Raw genomic sequence first — 20,331 nt, 5'->3', positions numbered from 1 at the left:
GTAATTTCATTCACATTAGTCAGATTCATCAAGACCAATGTTTTCCTGTAATTTAAAAACTAGATGTATAAATCTTAAAAATCTCAGAAGACAAACAGAATGCTCAAAATATCACCTCCTGTTAACAATTAAAGCAATTCAGCATGTTCCCAAGGAAAAAGCAGCAACAGATATATACGTGTATATGCATGCACATACATAAAAATTGAAATCTATCCATCTCCAACAAATTCTCAGCACATTTTTACTTCTTGTTGCTCTATTCCTGCTGACAGTGCCATAAAACTTAAAGACTACATTTCTTAAGCAAAACAATTAACTAAATCTAGACTTCGCTGTTGCGCAGAAGTATGACAAGATAAAATCCTACTTAATGAGCAAGTAGAAAATAAAAGAACTAAAATCTGAAGGAACTCAGATATGGCAGATAGATGATAATTTGTCACTGTGGATGTTCATCTATGAAGGAAATTCCATTTACATATGCACCAACTTGTAACTAGAACTTGGAATTTAATAGACTGCTTGCAATCTTTTCCAAAACATGAAAAGAAAGCTAATTAATTTTCCTGCTTTATTCCAAATCTGAGATGTTAAATTTATAGGAAATTTTAAACTCTCTATCTATATTTGGTTATATAGATACACATTTTGAGTTTTATTGGATCTAAGAGGTCGTCAACCCATTGTTCTGAAAGCTAAATCCTGAAAGCTGCAACACAAATATTTCTTATTCTTCTACTCATGAACTTGGATTGAAATGAACACTTCTTTTCTAACACCATTCCTACATAACCAGGCAACATTCTTAAATTACTCCTTTGAAGGCTGATCTCCTTTATGAAAGCACATTGCTTTCTGGCATCAGAACTCCACTAAGAGTTCCCTACTAAGCTAAATCAGTCTCCTGACACATCTACCTGTTCTCCTGAGTATTAGGACAAACCTTTGTTGCACTTGGAAGATCCTGTACTTCAAGACCTGCCAGCTTTGGTGAACTCCTTTGTTTACCAGTCAGAGCTGCCTTCTATGGGATCCTACCTAACAGTTCCCTGACTAAAACAACATCCTGCTTTCCTTAGGTTCGGGGTCTGTACTCTGCTGCTCCTTTCTCACTTCCTTCAGGACAACAAAACCACTATTTCGAAGTTACTGCAGTCAAGGAAATTATTCATCATCAAACCCTTAACTAGTTTCCTTTGTATTAGTCAACAGCAGATCCAGCTATGCATCACCACTGGTTGGTCCATTTAATACCTACAGCAAGAAACTATTCCTGAAACCCTCTAGAAATCTCTTTGATTGCAGCAGCCATGTTGCCTTTCTAGCAGCTGTACAGTCACTCCCCCATGAGAACCAGGGTCTACAACTCAGAGGCTTGAGTTCTTTAAACACTTCATTTGCTTCCTCATCAGGTTGCCTGTGACAAACTCCCACCACAATGTCACTCTTACTGTCCTCTCCTCTGATCCTGAGCCATAAGTCTGACTGCCACCCATCCTGCAGAAAATCTCAAAAGATCTGAGCTGCTTATAGATCTGAGGGCAACGTCCATCCCCTCGGCCCTTCCTTGTCAGTCTTTTCTGAAGTCCTTCACAGTACTCCAGTGGCATGAACCTGGTACAGCATCTTAATTGCTGCAACAATATTGTAGTTCTGTAACCACATACAGCTCTAATTCTTCCTGCTTGTTTCCCAGGATGCATGCATTTCTGTACCAGCACTTGAGAGAGGTGTCCCTTCAACTTGTTTTAACATTCCTGGAGTCTTTCTTGCTCCTATCAACCTGCACCCTGACTGTTCCACCCCTGACCACCACTTCTTCACTTTACTATGGTCTGTGATCTCCCATTCCCACCGTTCCTAGTTCAAAGCTCTCCTCATTAGGTTGGCCAGTTTGTTGGATCAAGGAGACAACACCTGGTCCCCCATGACCTCAACCCTAGAGCTGTGTAGTCATTCCCAATATGCCTCCAGCTGGCGCCCATGTGCATGAGCAGCAGGGAACAGTAGTAGTCTAAGGACTGGACAGACCTTGGCAATCTCTCTGCCATGTTCTGGATCCAAGGCCACAGCAAGCCATATAACCCTCAAAAAGGCAAGTGGGGGACACAAGGGTTTCTGTCCCCACAGAAGGGAGTCTCCTACTACTGTCACTCACTACTTCCTACTGATGTTAACACATGGTTCAGGTTAAAAGTGGCTCTGATGCCTCCGCAGTTTCTTCTCCCACTCTGCTACGAGGTTTTTGAACCTATTCTGCAACTGCAGATCTGCATGTGGAAAAAGAGCCATCCTCCAGTTGTTGAAAATCATGTTTCCAGCCTTCCTACTATAGGATTATTTACCTCACAACTGATCGCAGTCTCTGGCTGCCTCTCCTGTGTGATTCAGACTTTCTTACCTCTGGGGACCCTGTGAAGATCCTGTTAATCTCCTCTTTGCCTTCTCTAAGCCTGCCCACCCTGCTCACTTCCTCCTGCAGCTCAAAAGTGGCAATACATTTCCTCAACCAGCGTACACCTCTTGTAGGCATGGACGCTCCTTTCCACTGCCCCAGCCTCAAGGGAAGGTATCAGGCACTGCCTCCAGCCCAAGGCCTGGGGACCTACAACCTCCCTCAGCAACTCTGAGCCGAGGTCTCTACTGTGGCAGTGGCAGGTGCTGGGGACCATGCCCCAGGGTGTGCCGCTACTGTTGCTGATGCACCTCGTGCTGCCATCAACACGTTTCCAGCCCCTTCCCACAGGCAAGCTGCTGGACAAGCCACCGCTCCCCACAGACTCAGCCTGGGACCTGTGCGCTGGGCCTGACAGTAACACAGCTCTCCCCCGGTGCCACCTGAATGGGCACTCAGGTCTGCCCAACCAGGAGTTACCTTCCTTGGCCAAAGACTGGATCTCGGGATGTCCCCGCCACCTCTGAGGATGCCGCGGCCCCCCTCCTTGCCAGGTTGCTACCCCCACTATACCCACTTGGTAACCCAGGGGCAACATCCTCACGGTGGCGGGGCTTCCCCACGCACCCCCTGGGCTCACATGGGCTCCTTCTGCCCAAACATAAGCCCAGCTGGACCCCGACCATGGCTTGCTGTACATCAGGGCCACCACCCTCACCACGCACGGGGACAAGGGCACAAGCACCTGCGTCCTCTGGCCAGTCCCTTCCTGTCAGACTACAGGGTCACCCTAGTGCTGCCCTCGTAGCTCCCCAGCACTGGTGCCGCCATCACAGCGCGTGGCTGGGCTTCTCCACACACCCTCGGCAGGTCCCTCCCCGCCAGGCTATGGGGATAAATCGTTGATAAATGGTTGATTTATCACATTCATAAACCCTAGGTATGATTTTACTCTCATTAATGACACAGGAAATCAGAAGTCTCAATTCTGTCTCTTACTCTGTGTGACAACAATGTACTGCTAACATACCTGTTTCAGGCTTTCCAGCTTGGTTTGTCTCAGTTCTTCATATTTCCATTTCCAAAGAAATAATTCATTTTCTATCTTTTCCATTTCTTTTTCCAGAAATACATTCATTCTGAAACAGTATTTTAAAAGTCAGCATTACGTCTTTTTGAAGTTGACAACAGACAATTACTTTGAATTTCCTTTTCATAGCTTGAGTTATATTTTGCTGCCTTTGTCAACTGTATACCTGATTCTTATTGAAAACCTATATTATCATCAGATAATTATTCCAAGAGGTTTACCAAGAATAATAGCCAAAGAGAACAAGGAAATCCAGCAGTACAGAATTAAAATTCTAAATGAAATAAAACTTCAGGATAAACTGAAGACAATTTGGAAATAGACTTCAGTTAGTGATACAGGTCACCTAATACATGGAGAGTTAGTGAAAATCCTCAGAGAAAAGATACTGTATCACTTTTATTTGGGTACAGACAGAAGATTATTTTAAACACACATATACGGGGGAACATGTACAACATGCAGACAGTGCTGAAATGAAAGATGATCTACTTTAGATGTTAAAAAAATTATTAAAATATGTATATTTCATGTTTCAAAAAATAGTTGCTCTTGAAAGAAAATGCTGGAAGAATTTTAGGAAAATGTATTATTTAGCTCAGAGGTACTACACCCTCAGTAAGCGTTTGCCTCTGGAATGTTATTTGAGCATAAGTCCATTACTACATTCAGGAAAATTATTTAGGATACACAATTCACAAAGAATAAATGACGATTCCTTGGAGAAAGGTACTGTATTACTGAAACAATGAACTTTGAGATTTATTTTTACCCCTCTTCTAACCAGTTAAAATATTTTCAGTCTTTCAGGAAATAATGAAAGAAATACGAAGCAGCAGAGGCACTACAGATGTTCTTGTCTTTGAGACCAATTAAAAACTCATTTCTGTGTTCGCAGGAAACACTATTATCCAAGTTCCAAAGCCAAGAATGAACTTTGCATAATTTCATTTTATGAAATTCCTTCATAATTTCATATTTGTGTAATGCGTATGTGTCATTTTGCAATTTTTTAACAAAATAGAATTTGGAACATAAGTAAATGTGAAAGAAAAAATTCTTAATTACACATAAAAGCTTTCAGATTATATTTCTAATATTTCTATGACATAAAATCACAGTTTAAAATTCTGGAATATTCCATTGGCTATAAACATCAATATAGGAATAAAGCCTATAAAGTCAGGATGCTGAAGCAATCTAAAATCCAAAAACCAGTAAAACCACAAGTGCCATTATGTTGGAAGATGAAAATTTTATGTTATGTAAATTCTGTGAAAATGGAGGGATGAAGGGCTACTATACCAGAAAAGAGAAAAATATTGAAATAGTTGAAAAGAAAATTCTATTACTAGCAATAAAAGAAACTGTTGTATGCCAGAGTAGTTACTTTCTATTCTGAGGCTAATGGAGTTTGTCAACCTTTTTACTAAAGATATTATTGCCAGGCTGACTATAACTACATTCTGAGAATATTTGGTATAAAATTAATCTTCCACAACAGCACTGTTAACTTTAAGAAATTAAAGCAAAGTGTATGGATGTGATTTGTCTGGGGCATTTCTGTGCAGCATACTGCAGGCTTGCACAGAGATAGCAAGAGCTACCACTGACTGGTCTGGCTCATGTACTGGAAGCAATGTTAGCTACATTAATGAAACAATTCACTTGAGTGAAGTACCTTCTTGTTCTCTCTTCTTTTACAACTAAACCTAATGTTCTTGAACCAGGGATCTCCTTTTTCTGGATTGATACAGCACACAGCACAGTTTATCTTAGTAAACACCTACAGCTCCCATAACATTATAGTAATAAAATAAACACCATCACTCACAAAGCAAAGTGAAGCAAGATGACTTCTATCACATGTAAAGAACCTAAAGACATGTATTTCAACTGAATAGTTTTTCTTCTAAAGTAACGGGATATCTCATTGGAACAATATCATGACTTAATTAGGGAACTAAAAGAATTAAGAAGGATGCTTAATACATTAGAAAGTGAAAGCATGAAAGATGACAGTTTAATACTTGAATAATAGCCTATTGACTGTACTGAATGCATTGAAAGCCCTCAGAAATGGGCTAATCTGAAAAGTAAAAGAGGAATGTCCAGTATGTTGTTACTAGATACTATTACTAGAAATTACTGTTACTAGATACTATTTTTATTTTGTGTTACAGTACCTCTTAAGTGATGTCAACTCCCTCTGATGCTACTAAATGAAACAGATGATCCTAACTACATAAAGTTTACTATTTAGATAAAGAAAACAGAGTGGAAGAAAGAATATAGCAGAGATGGGTCAAGCAGCTTACTACTACTTAAACAAAAGATCAAGATTAGAGTATTTTTAATGGATCTTTTAACCACCTTTTGTTTTGGTGGTGGGGTTTTTGTTTTTTTTTGTTTTTTGTTTTTTTTTAAATCACAGAATTACACAGAATGGTTGAGGTTGGAAGGGACTTCTGGAGATCATCTGGTCCAACCTTGCTGCTCAAGCAGGGTCACCTAGAGCTGGCTGCTCAGGACCATGTCCAGATGGCTTTTGAATATCTCCAAGAATGCAGACTCAGTGACCTCTCTGGGCAACCTGTGCCAGGGTTTGGTCACCCTCACAGAAAAAAAATGTGTTTCTTGATGCTCAGACAAAGCCTCCTGTGTCCTTTGCCTAAGTCTACCCATCCAGCTCTAAGCAATTCCTCCAGCATTATCAACTACCAGCGTAGTTGGTGGGCTTTTGGTTTTAGAACAAAGAAACACTTTTAAGTTCAAAATGGACTGATCCAAAAGATGACTAAAGACAGCTATTTTAGGCAAATGATTTTTTAAAGTGCTGAACAACTCATATGGTCTTTAATTCTTACTCATGTCAATGGGACCTCAAATGTGTATTTGATGTGAGCCACAGTGCCTAGTAGAGGATTTTGGTACGTGATTTTACGTTGTAAACTCAACGCTGAAGTTCTTTGAAAGTCAAAACATAAACTTTGAGCTCTTTACTTTTTGTACTTATTGTTTTTGTTTTAGAGCTCTTTTCCTTTTATATTTTGCAAAGTCTGATCCATGGCTTAAGAGTATATTGGCATTACTGAAGACGACTCTAAACAGAATGCAAGAAGCATAGGTCCTCTCAGGGTGAAGCAGCAAAACATTTTATGGAGAGATTAGTCAGGTAACTAGGGGCAGGTCCAAACACTGGATCTGCATGAGCAAACTTGACTCTGGAAAGAATGCAGCCACAGTTTGGGAGTACTGCATGTAAATCAGAAAACTCTGCTGAGAAGTCCTGTGCTGTATGAGTAAGACCATACTGACTGCCAAGGTAACCTTTGGCCTTGGGGTTCAAGCTGTCTGAGATCCAAGCTTGCTTTTGATGCAGCACAGCTGTAAGCCCTTGGCTCAAGTTTACTGAGAAAATTGCTAAGTTGTGAGGAGGAAGCTGTGAGAAAGTACTTAAGCTAGAGACATGCAAAATAAGAAAAAGTAAAAATGCAAACAGGGGCAAGATTGTTAAGATAGTCATTATTAGCAGCTCCAGGATCCAGGAGCAAAAATACTGACACGAACAAGTATAAAACCTAAGAGGAAAAACTGGAAATCTGAAAATGGAAAAATCAGCAAAATCAGCCAATTCCACTAAGCAGTGGAGACGAACCCTTTCTGAGCTGGCAGACGACAGCCTGCCCAACAAAGACTCATAGGGTGTCTCAAGAGACTGGTGACTATGTTAATACTTAGCTAGGAATAATGTTACTGGGACATCTATTGTGTGCATTGCCAAAAATAATTGTTTCATACTTCTAAGCTTTATATATTCTGCTTACAGAACATCTTTGCACACGGGAAATGTTGCCTGAAGTGACCTAGAGAGGGAGTTGTTACACCAATGCCCACTGTTATGTGAAAATCGCTGCTCTGTGAGCATTTGCTGCCTGAGGTTGGCACTGCCATATGTTGCATGGTGTAGACATTCCCCAGTTCTTACCGTGTGCCAGTAGATTTACTATTGTATACCGCAGTCAGTATATATCCAGGCATAAATGGCAAAATCTCTCTCTGAAGTACAGTTACAAATTAGGTAGAGAGGCGTGTGAACAAACAAACCAAAACCAGGAAGTAGAACCAGTGTTTATTAAAATTTTGTCTAAGAAGTGATTAAAAAATAAGAGTTGAAAAATTATGCCCTTTCTAAAAGGGAAGTTTTATATATGCATGCATGTATACTGTGATTGCTGTTGAAAAATTAAGTACCTAGGACCCTAAATAATTCAACCAGAAATAAAGGCATATGTGAGGCATCAGTCTCTTAAGTCACATATATAAATATCATGACAAGCTGGAATAGTTAGGCATTCTGTTATTTTTGTTTCCACAAAAAAACTAAATCCTTTTAATGAGATAGAACATGCTTCTGGTCATCTGCTGCAATATGATTCAAATACATAATACTTTATTACCTGTCTTCTACAGGTAATTCATATAACAAAACACAGTAAGTAGTAGTAAGGAATTTAAAGGATTTATTTACATTGATTTTTTTTAAATTATTTTTTTTTTTTTTTTAAACTCAGACTTGTACTATCTACAGGACGATTGTGGAAAAAAAAAAAAAAACGTGACAGAAAAGAAATTCTTCATCATAGCTTACCATCATAGACTCTCTGAACTGAAACTGTTGAATGTATTTGCAATGGAGGGGAAATTTTCTTTCTTTTTATTTTCTAATGAACTTCACCTGATTTTGAAGTTACAGTCACATAGTGCCTGAAGTCTCCTACTACATCCATCATACATCACATACTGCATGTATCCTTGGAAAGCCTTTTTTAGTGTGATTCAATCTTGCTCAGTACTGATTATCTATACAAAACATCAAGGAATTCCTACCAACACAGACTCACATGCTAGCATGTAGTTTCTAATCAACATATGACTTCTTTTAGGCCACTAAAATGCACACTTAGTATTTATGTGAGGTAAATTTAATATGACAAAATAAGCATACACTGAGTATGTTATTCTCTCTCTGTTACCTGCTTTTGACATGGACCTTACTAGAAGTGAAGAGGTTAAGATTAACAACATTTTGCAGCTGTATTCATGTACTTTTAATTCAAAACCAGCCTTAGTCATTCTGCAGTTGGACCCTTTCAAAGTCTGCTGGTAGAGTATTTGAAAATTTGTTATTATGCACAAAGCACTCCAATAAGTGAGCATAACGTAGATACCAACACATTGATACCAAATTGCTAGTAAGTATAATTTTTTAATTAACTGTACATTCTAAATTGTTCTGTATAAAGCACTTAAGTGACAGACAACCAAGGAAAACAATAAACACGCTATGCTGAATTTTCTCTCTAAATTCTTATCAAAGCCTTGTAAATAGCAATTCATAAAGCTTAGAAATGAGAACATATGAGCTATAAATGCAAATATCACCATATCTATTTTAGAAAGTGTCTTAAAAACCTCAATTTTTAATAGAGATTTCCCCAGTAGGATGTATTTTGCACTTACTCTCTTTCCTTCTGCAAGATTTTCTGCATCTCAGCCAAATGCAAATGCAAGACCGAAACATGTATTAAATCATTCTCTGTTGTCTTAGTTGTACTGTCCAAACTTTTTTTAGGTTCCTCCAAACAGATGCTGAGAACTCCATGGGGAAAGGAATCAGGAGGCTTTGGAGTGATTTTTTTATTGTAATTACTTCGACCTTTGATTATCTCTACATCCTAAGAAAACAAAAATACGACATCTGAGAAAAACATAGATGAAGGGAAAAGTCTAACATAACTTCTGCAGGGCATATCAAGCCTCTTTCTTCCAGACATTTAAGTCATGTAGGAGAAAAAAGGGAACAAGTAACATCTTATACAGTTGCACTGTATATGGATAAAATGTGCAAAAAAAGTCATTGTAGTTGGATCACTGTCATTTTGTGACATGTCAAACCTTCCGCTATGACAAGTTTCATATCCAAAATATTTATAATGTATCTTTACTAAAGAAATAGATTCCAGTTATCATTAGTTGGCTATAACTATGGTGAAGACAGAACGCTGGAACTAACAAAACCAGGAATGCAATTTATGCATACAAATAATATATTGAGAAACTCTACATTAAGAACTCTTAAACTTCTAATGTAAATCATTGAAGCAAGTGATGGACTTATAAGGAGCAGCTCCCTTTGTATAAGGAGCAAAGTTACCTGCATAACATATCAGTCTGGATCCCATTCAGAAACTAAAAGCACTATAATATCTATTTTGAAGATACATGTTTTGCATACAAAACATAAGCAAAACTAATAACAATTAGAAAAAAAAATTAAAAAATGAAATATGTATTTATTAGGAAGACTGAACATCTCTTATAAACCATAGTTTCCTTTAGAAATGCATTTAAGTTTTATCACTTCTGACAAATTGTGTTTAAAAGCTAATCTCATTTTAGCAGATTACCAGCAGTCCTATTTTATACTACTCTGTTCAAGTTTTTAAAAGAATGCCTGAAATCTACATCAGAAAATACTAGAAACTGCTGAGAAGGTAAGACTGTTTGCCATTCACATATAAAGTTTCAGTTTTCAAGTAGTGCATTATTTTATACAACGGAGAAAGAGAAACATTTAAAATATATTTTGTGTCATTGCCTTCCTATAGCCCATTTCTCTGCCCAAAAATATGAAAGGCATGCCTTTTGGGGACAAATTTATTCTTAATACTAACACTTTGGCATTTTTTTTTTTTTTCAGAATTCACAGGAATATAATGTAATATATGTGCATTACAGAGTGAGTGAAAATTTTAAACATAATACATTCAGACCTAAGATCCTGAGAATTTCCATTGAACTGAAGTAAAAAATTTCCTACATGTTTTCCTACAATGCAGAAAAACATTTCCTACATCTACAATGACTGCTATCTATCAGAAAAATAACAAGTATAGTTTTTATATGGTGCTGTCTATGAAGACTATTTAATGCATGCCAAGGCACAGAATTAAAACTGGTAAAACATGAGGAAATAGTTCCATTTTGATCAATGTAACTAGTTCTTTTGTATAGAAGTAGGAGCTGTTTTAAACCATGTCCATACTTGATTGTTTATTTCTGTGTAACAGCTTAATTGCTTTCCTTACCAACAAAAAACCCTTGCGACTTTGCTGAAGAATTTGCCTTAACTTTTCCCAGATCTTAGAAGTTGCATTAAGGAAGAATTAAATTATTTTGTTTTAGAAGCCAAGAACCTACGTTGCTTTTTTGGAGGTGGGAAAAAAAAAAAAAAAAAAGTAGTATAGAAAATATGGAGAATTCAGATAACAGAGGTAATCTGTTACTTTAAAATATGACAGAGTCAGAACAATACTCCAAGTTATTGGACATAATAGTCTGCCTCTGTTACTTAAATGTTTAGCTATAGTTGAAGGATATGAATTGTTTTCTGTATTTCTCTCTATCAGGAATATTAGATGGGTGAAAAAAGTGTTTTTGCTATTGAATGGATCAGGTAGTATTTTGGTCAAAATCCTTGAAAAATCTCATTTCTAGATACACATCCATAATTTCCCACTTTTTCATGAACTAAAAAAAATTCCCCATTCTTTACCTTCTTTATATCTTCTGCCCCAGGAATCTTCTTGGGTTTGCTCAGTTCTTTCACAGGTTCTTGCTCCAGAAATGTTAACTGGTTTAGGTCTTTTTTAATAGAAGATATTTCTGAGCAACTGAATTCTGTTTTCCAAGCAGGTACATTTTCCAAGTTTTCCTTCTCATTCACTAAATCTTGATTTAATTTTTTAAGCATACTCAGTTCTTTTACAACACTGTCTAATTTGATTCTCAATTGTCTTGCTTCCTCTCGGGCTTTATTTCTTTCTCCTCTAACTTTGCTCCATTTCTCCCTCCAGTTAGCGGTACAATCAGACCACCAGCGCATGGTCTTCTCCATTTGGGCTGCTCTGTCTTTGACTTCTTCCAGTTCCCGAATTTTTACTGCTTCAAAAATTTCCCAATCGCTGCTGTAATTCATATGCATATATGGATAATGAGATGAATATGGGTAGAAACTTTGAGATGGCAGATTTAAATTACAGAGATGGCCACCTGGTTGACAATCTCCATCTAATTTATAAGGTTGTCTTGGTTGGGTCCCAGAAAGCTGCGTCTCTTCCATTAGTTTCTGAAGAGAGCCTAAATTCATGTTTTGATTCATCATCTAATTTCAATCCTAAAAAAGACAGAGACAATAATTTATCTTCCCTCAATTAAATTATATGAATAACCTCAAACAGTAGTTTATTTTACTGCTATAATAATGAGATAATGTTAATAAGGCTGTCGATGTTTTAGAAATGTGATTCATCAACAAGAAATAGCTATTAAAATACATTTTATGTAATACTTTAAGTACAGCACAGACAGACATAACAATTCCTATCAAGTAATAGGTAAGTGTCATTAAATAGTCATAGTGCTCTCAAAAATTTTTGAAACACTTCTTTCAACAAAGTACTATAGATGTCACCTAATAACACACATTATGCTTGCCCAAGGTTTTGATTTTTCCATAGACCTCTAAATTAAACTTATTTCAGGTGAAAAGAGGACATTTTTAAACTGGAAGATAGTCAAAGGAGATTTTTTTACTATTGAAGAATTATTTGTTCTTTAATCTTCAAGTAAGGTCTTCAGCAAAGAGGATTTTTTTTTTTAATATAATCGCTTAATTTGAAAAGAAGAAAACCCCACCAATTTGCAAAATGATAAAAACCTGCAAAACCATTCAAGATCTGGTTTGTAGAATCATCCCTGTAATTTTTCTTATTAGTGCTTAAAATGTAAGTCAAATAAATAGGGACTTGTAGAACAGGTTGAATAAACTGAGAACATTCTTGTCAAGTCTGTGGGATAATGTCTTAGGAGGAAAAAAAAAGAAGAACAAAAAACCCAAAATGAACCAAAGCAAAATAAACAAAAAAAAACAAACAAACAAAACAACAACAAAAAACCCTTAAGGAAAGCAGCTAGAACTGCACCACTGAGCAGCACTTTTGTTCAGCAGCTAGTGTAACTTCCTGAAGACAAACTGATACCTACGAACACACATTATATTTATATTGGTAAAAAACATCATTTAACTGATATCTGACCATGAATAATCTTAAACATTGATGAAATAGATACAGTAAGTTAATGACAAGCACAACAGACCTTGTCTTTGGTCTCCTCTTTAGCAGAAGCCAAATAGCAAGTCATCAATACATGCTTACATTTCCACCTGTAAAATGAGGATAATTTACTGTTTGAAACAGTTATTGAGAAGCACTGCTCAAAGAATGAAATGTTGTTACTGCTAGGTGTGCAAATGGTTTTCTTTGCAAATAGAAGGACAGCACTGAAGGGTTCACACCTGAATCCATAATTGTTTTACTGAAAATACATCTTTGAAATATCTGTGTGTTTCACTATGTAGAAATCCATGCAAACTTTCTTCGGTCAGGTAGTCTGTTTTCACCCTGCTATATGCACAAAAATTTCATTGCTTGCAGCCAGATTGTGTCACTCTGTCCCCTTTGTACACAATGCAGACAATCAAATAGCATGGAAGCACAAAGGAAGGAGTGAAGCCAAATTCTCAAAAATAACAAGAATGAAAGCTAACTAGAGCCCATGATTCACTGAAGGCTTTTCAGAGCTCTACTTCATCCATGGGATATTTTTCCATGCAATTTATCTTAGCAGTTTTATCACTTACTAAAAACAAGTAAAGTGTACAAAAATGCTATGTTTCTTTGAAGTCTTTTAGATTATTTTTTTGTTCAGTGAGCAAGGTGCTCACTATAAATACCTTATAATTTAACATTACTTTTAACACAAGAGACAACATGAGTATGTAGAATGTGGGAAGCATGATTCATGACTTATTCTGATTTTATTAATTTAATAACAACCTCAAGAAAAACATTAATCACACTACTGTTTTTACTTTGTTGAATTTCCATTTCATTTTATAGTGAAACATACACAGGTCTTCTGCATACAGCCCTGGTTTAACTGAAGTAAAAGGGTGTTTTCCCATTGGCATTAATGAAAGCAGGATTTTCTGCTTTGCACAATTGCTGTACTTTTATGACCAGTGTAACCCAGCACAAATCCACTGCTGCTAAAAAGATAGCCTCCCCTTTCTCACACATGCATCTGCATGTTCTTGACTATTTAGTTTTACCTCTTAGTAAAACTAGCGAAATAATCAGATTAAACAGATGCAGCATTCCCAGCTAGACATAGAAAAGTAATTCACTGTAAAACATCACAGATCTACCCTGAAATTTGAAAACTCTCATCTATAAAGCATTGCCAATCTGTTCCAGGGAGGAATAAGAATAATTTCTCTTAGTTATCTTTGACATACACCTTAGAAGAAAGCTATGTGTTAATATTGTTCGACACAGACCTCTAAACAACAGAAATTTCACAAGTCTGAAAATTGACAAAAAACCCCCACTGTCTGCAGCTAGTTTTAAATTTGCTAGCTTGAGTTTGCAGCAGCAGACTAGCTTTCACAGCATATGGAGCTCTGTGAGCATAATTACCTAATAGATAATTGGAAGGAAAGATAAGATAAAGTTAGAAAACTGTATGAAAGTGGGGATTTTCTGTCCAGTGAAACCTTCTGATAGTTCCACTCTTTACAATTCAGGAATGAGAACGAACACAGAATCTCTTTAAGAGTAGCTTTTCTTAACTAAATAATCTAAAGTAAGTATGCACAAAATATAGGAAGCAATATTCATTGTATCGTGAGGCAGGTGGAGACAGTATGAGAGGGAGAATTGACAGTTCTCAGAGAAAAAAAACAGGTGCAAACATTTGGCAAACACTACAAGGAATATTGGTCTGAACCACATTTCATTACATTGTAACCTTTACTTATTTACCTAATGGTCACAAACACTAGTAAGAAAAAGAAAAGCTCTTGATTTATTATTGCAGGCTATAATTGTTATGGGCAAAGAAAAATGTATTAACCCTTGCTGGCACAATTAACTAAATCACCAGGAGAGAATTACTACACTTCCCCCATGTTAATACCTGCTGACTGAACTCGTTTTTTTCAGTGAGTTCGGTAGCTAGGTCAGCAACTTGAGCATAATATTTCAACACCCTTTTACTAACTGCATGACTTAATCCTTACTTACATGCCTCTTAATTATGAGGACCTCAGCCAAACTTTTTTTTTTTTAAAGGGATTCTATGTCTTTACAGAAAATATCTGCTTCAGATTAAGCCAGTTAATTCTTCTTTTGTATAATCTACCAATGTAATAGGACAAAATGAACAATTTTTTGGTAAGCACTTTTGTAAGTGCTACTGGAAAGTCAGAACTTCCCATATTGCTGCAGCTACTTTTTCAATCAGCAAACCCCTATGTCCTGGTTTAAGCCCAGCTGGTAACAAAGTACCACAAAGGCTCTCGCTCACTGCTCCCCCCCCCCGGTGGGATGGGGAGGAGAAAATATAAAGAAATGCTCATGGGTTGAAACAAGGACAGGGAGGGATCACTCACTGCTTATAGTCACAGGCAAAAGACAGGCTCAGCTTAGGGGAAAAAAAAAAAAATTAATTTATTGCCAATGAAATCAGAGTAGGTTAATGAGAAATAAAATCAAATATTAAAAACCTCTTCCCCCCACCCCTCCCTCCTTCCCAGCTCAACTCCACTCCCAGTTTTCTCTCCCTCCTTCCCCCCAGCGGTGCAGGGTGACGAAGAATGGGGGTTGGGGTCAGTTCATCACATAGAATCATAGAATCATTTAGGTGCAAAAAGACCTTCAAGATCATCAAGTGCAACCATCATCCATGCCCACATGTTGTCTCTGCTGCTCTTTCCTCCTCAGGGGGAGGACTCCTTGCTCATCCACTGCTCCAGCGTGGGGTCCCTCCCACAGGAGACAGTCCTTCATGAACTTCTCCAGCATGGGTGCTTTCCATGGGCTGCAGTCCTTCAGTCAAAGGCTGCTCTAGTGTGGGCTTTCCCAAGGAGTCACAGCCATCTTCGGGGGCATTCACCTGCTCTGGTGTGGGGTCCTCCACAGACTGCAGGTGGGCATCTGCTCCCCCGCTCACCTCCATAAGCTGCAAGGGCATCCCCTCCTCCCCCGCTCCTCCTCCCCCTCCTTCTTCACTGACCTTCTAATCTGCAGAGGGGTTCCTCTCACTTTCCAACCTCCTCCCCCGCTGCAGGTTCCCCTTCTGAAATCTGTTCTCCCAGAGGCGCTACCGCCGTCGCTGACGGACTCGGCCTGGGCCAGCGGCGGGTCCGACTTGGAGCCGGGGAAGCTTCCGGCAGCTTCTCACAGGAGCCGGCCCTGCGGGCACTCCCCAGCTACCAAAACCCCGCCACACAAACCCAAAACATCCTATAAAGGAAGAAGGCTTAGTGAAGATGGGCACGGGTGATGAGCACATTATGGGAAGAATGACTGACTGCCACTCCCTGAAAACTCTTTACTGAAAGCTCCCTGAAGACTGTTTACAAGGGGCTGCTAACTACCAAGCCATCAAGTGGAGAAAAGGACATCAAATTATGGGTGCCTATTTCTATTGTAAAACTGATTTTAACTAGTAACCCTTAGGGGTTCCACCCGGTGGCTAGAGAATCAGGAAAAAATATTGGCAAGTAAATAGTAGAAACGCATGGGGGAAAGACCACCACACTGGAAAATGATTTGTGATATATCTCAATCTAAGAACACATCCACAGAACATGTATCTAGTCACCAAAACCCTAAAAATCCTGAGGCAACACAGAGTCAGGTAGATCATCATTTGGCTAGAATAAAAGTAGCACAAAACTCTGAGGCAGAATGAGTACCTGGTTACCGGGATGGCGTGGACACACTGGAACATATGATTTATTTCAACAGGCTGTGAGGAGAGGATGCATGGTGGCAAAAGCTCTGGCAAAACACATGGTAGATTCATGCCATTTTTGACAAACAATGGTACAGCACATCACCATCATTTTACCAGCTTCAGGGAAGGTAAACTAATTTGGGAAACTTTGCATGTAGATTATACTGATCCCTTAGAATGCACACCTGGAGAGTGGAAAGACATCCTTACAGGAGTAGAAATAGTGGTATAGGGAATGCGCACCCTAAGTTACTACTGGTCTCACAACTGTTGCTTCTTTAAGCCAGTGGTTTGCTACTTTTCCCTTATCCAGAGAAATACAATCTTATAATGGATAAAATTTTAAGAATAAAGTAGTACAAGCTTGGTGTGGTTCAAATGTTGTACAATGGATTTTCCACCCACTGTATCAACCTCAAAGTAAAGGAACGGTAGACTGATGGAATAGATTACTAAACCAGCAGCTACACAAGAGTGAATCTATTAATACTCTAAGTGGGGATCCTATCTGTGAGAACTTGCAAGTTGGCTACACAAAGGACAAACCCCCATGGGAAGTACCAAAGATAAGGGATTCATGAGTAGCTGCCCAAATCCCTGTTAAAATGAAAGTAAAACCCTCCTGAAGTCCATAAAATGAGATTGCAGTTAAACATCCACCTCAGGGGTTATCTGGGTGACTCTCCTTTTACAATGAAAAAAAGGAATACAGGATGCTGTAGACACTAAAGGGAATGAGTTAACAATAACTGAGGTTTGGATTATGTCCAAGACCTGAGTGTCTTCTTTTGCAGAATATGTGGGCTTACCACATCACCATAGCAACACTGATAACTGGAACACATACCCAAAACTTGTCCCTAACAGGTTCTGCCTTTTAACATCGCCCATGGAACAACTCAAGTATTGCAGATCAGTCATAACCCACCTTTAAAACTAGTTACAGGCCTAATGCCATCTGTAATACCACAAGGACAAGTACTGACATTAGGTGATAATGTTACATTAACCCTAAGATCTGAAGTTAACCTGAATGTAACTATTTGTGGTATCACTAGATGTGAAGCTGTACAGGGTTGTGACAGAGTGAAATGCGTACTACAGACACGTAAGGCAGCTAGTCATATACTAGTGGCCCACAATACTTACACTAACTGTACACAATGAGAAAATGACACATGGCAATTTTTTCATAAACACTCCTAATAATCACTGGGCAAGTAAAAGGACAAAATTAAGATACCATTCGTTCCTGATTGTGTATCTTAAAAAACAATCCAGGCAACTTCTTAATAAAAGTACCCTTCAATTAATGCAATTGCATGATGGACAAGAGCCTATGATTATAGCTTCAAAATTAATGACAATGAATGTACTTTTGAACTTAACTGATATATACACTCCTGCATGGAATAAGACTTGTACTGATTATAGTGACCATCTCTATGACTTGTGGCTACAAAGTTATAGACCAATAGGACATAGAACTAAAAGAGATATTGTTCAAACTCTTTTGGGTGAAATTGGTATAAGAACTGAATTAATTTGATACTGAAACCCTAGCAAACAAGTTGTCAGTATGAGGAGAAACTGAAGCTAGGGTAACCAGAATGACCTGGAAAATGTTTAGAGGAAAGAAAAGTAAAAATACGATAACAATGAACACACAGCTCATGCTAAAGCCTGATGTATGCTGGGAGCAGCACCATTAGGTCAAAGTGAGAGCAACACGTACATAGGACAGAGTGGACAGGCAGAGATAGGGGCCGATGTCACCTGCAGCCATCACCTTCTGCATCTTTGCAAAGTAACTGCCTGGCAGTTTCTTCAGAATCCACTCCGCTCACTCATAGAAATACTATAGACCAAACTTCTGAGCTGAAAAGTTTAAATACCTCAGCTTACCCCTAAAGCTTTTGAAGCAGATCCAACAGCAGCCAGACTGTTGAGGCTTTCGTGCTTGCCACTGCGATACAGGGGACACCCACACCATGTTGGAGGATTAAGAATGACCACACTCACCAACAGCTCAGTAACTATTTTTCTTAGACAAGTTACAAATTAGAGAACTTGTGAGTTAGAGAGTTCGTGAATTAATGAAATAAAGAATTAGTGAATTCACGTGTTGGACTAGTCTGTATAAAGATGATTCAGCCATTGTTTGATGTCTTTATATGTTTGGGGGAGGGGCGCAGGATTTTTTTGGAGGGGAGGGGTTTTTGGGTTTGTTTTTTGTTTTGTTTTGTTTTTTAAATGAGCTCATAAAATAAAGTTTAATTTACAGAGTGCATTGTGCTGTAAATTTGAGAGATTCAAACAGACCATAACAACATATGTAGATTATCATACTTCCACAGTCTGGGTCTGATCATGATCTCTGTTAGCAAGTCAAGAAAATTGGCATTTTAGAACTGAAAATTAGAAGATGGTGATTTCAAGACTTTTCAGTGCACAGCCAATGAGCATTCTGGGTTTTTTTTCTACAGCTATAAAACACAAAAAAATATACCATATGGTTTAATATTGAAGTTGTTTATGTTGTTTCCAAACTTTATATTCCTTACATGTGTCATCACTAAAAATCAGCCAAAAAATGTCCTGAAGAAATAAACAATGCAAATTATTTACTTCCTGTTAGGAGTTACATTATCATTTTTCTTCCGTGCTTACACTTCTTTAGCTACATTCCTTCCAATATCAAAATATCAATACAAATCTAATTTATTTCCAAAACCTGCTTTATTTACTACTTATGTCCAGTAACTAAAAGCACTCCTGCTATGAAAGCCATAAAATATAAAGTTATGTTTCTCTTCACAAAGAGAAACGTTTGTGGGTTTGTAAGTTTGTTGGGGTTTTTTTTGTCCAGTTATGAAATCCGTAAAGTACCTGAAAGAAACAGGTTTTCTCACCACATCAATTTAGAAAGTATGGTTTGTGAAGTGTGTCTTTGAGATCAAACGAAATCACTGACACAATTCATTAATGTCCTGACACATAAGATAAAAATTATGCAACCTCATCTTCCTTCTGTAACCTACCCTCAGCCTAAACTTTAGAAGTATAAGACAATGTCAGGCCTAAACCTTAATTTCAAATTTCCTTAATTTTTGAAGTTCTTGAAGGACAGGATTAAAACTCAATGTTTTATCACCTCTCCCCCTCCCCCGAAAAAAAAAAACCAAAAATAACCCACAACCAAAACCCCCCAATATCAACACTAAAGATAAAACTGAGGGAAAATATACCCAAAATATTTAGACTGGCTGAGAAGGAGTAAAGACAGAAGTACTGAGTAAAGTCTCATACATTTCCTATAGGTCTGGCCAAATATAAAGTCTTGGGAAAACTGAATATCACTATTTTCCTCATTACTTCCTCATGGTATAAACACCTTTGCCTTGAAAATAAATTGATAAATTTAATCTCAGGAGGGGTTAAAAAAATTCCAGAGGCAGTAAAAGGAGTAGGACCAAATGTAAGTACGTACTTGTTAGTAGAAACTGTGCAAAACTGGAGTCAGATCCCACTTCCAAGTTGATCACCACTAGATGACGAGAGGGAATAATATGACAGAGAGAGAGAAGGAAAAAAAAAAAAAAAAAAAAAAAAGAGAGACCCAAGTTTCAGCTTGGCCTTCTACTGAAAAAAAACAGAAACAAATTTTGTTAACTACTCTATCAAGCCTAAAAAAGTTCAAAACCAGAAAGTAACTTCAGGAAAATGGTAGCTCTGCAGGGAAAATTACATTTTACTACCATATAAAATATTGTGACAGACAAGGTGTTTCTGAAGTACCCTCAGAAAGTGTATTGCTATATTAGCAGTCCATGTATAGCTAAATTCCCAGGAGAAAAGTTAAAGGATAAGCACATTAAAGATAGTGACTGAAAGGCTATAAACCACAGAGGGATTT

The 20,331-nt window shown here is 37.9% G+C and overlaps 1 protein-coding gene across 3 annotated transcripts in view; it reads right to left on the bottom strand.

The window, feature by feature from the left end:
• The window catches only part of CCDC102B (coiled-coil domain containing 102B), a 174,737-nt gene that overhangs the window by 139,845 nt on the left and 14,561 nt on the right, over positions 1-20,331 (bottom strand). For 2 of the 3 annotated variants that reach the window (XM_041123224.1, XM_041123225.1), the window contains exons 2-5: positions 12,711-12,777; positions 11,107-11,727; positions 9,012-9,226; positions 3,429-3,537 (exon numbers count right to left, since the gene is read on the bottom strand). In XM_041123224.1, the coding sequence (XP_040979158.1) occupies positions 3,429-3,537; positions 9,012-9,226; positions 11,107-11,715 (933 nt within the window). In that variant the 5' untranslated portion in view covers positions 11,716-11,727; positions 12,711-12,777. The remainder of the gene's footprint in view (positions 1-3,428; positions 3,538-9,011; positions 9,227-11,106; positions 11,728-12,710; positions 12,778-20,331) is intronic. The other variant, XM_030012825.1, reaches the window with a different exon arrangement.

The sequence above is a fragment of the Aquila chrysaetos genome, chromosome 4 (assembly GCF_900496995.4).
Source record: "Aquila chrysaetos chrysaetos chromosome 4, bAquChr1.4, whole genome shotgun sequence".
NCBI classification, from domain to species: Eukaryota; Metazoa; Chordata; class Aves; order Accipitriformes; family Accipitridae; genus Aquila; species Aquila chrysaetos.
Note: the sequence above shows the minus strand (reverse complement) of the source record. Positions and strands in the feature narration are given on the sequence as shown.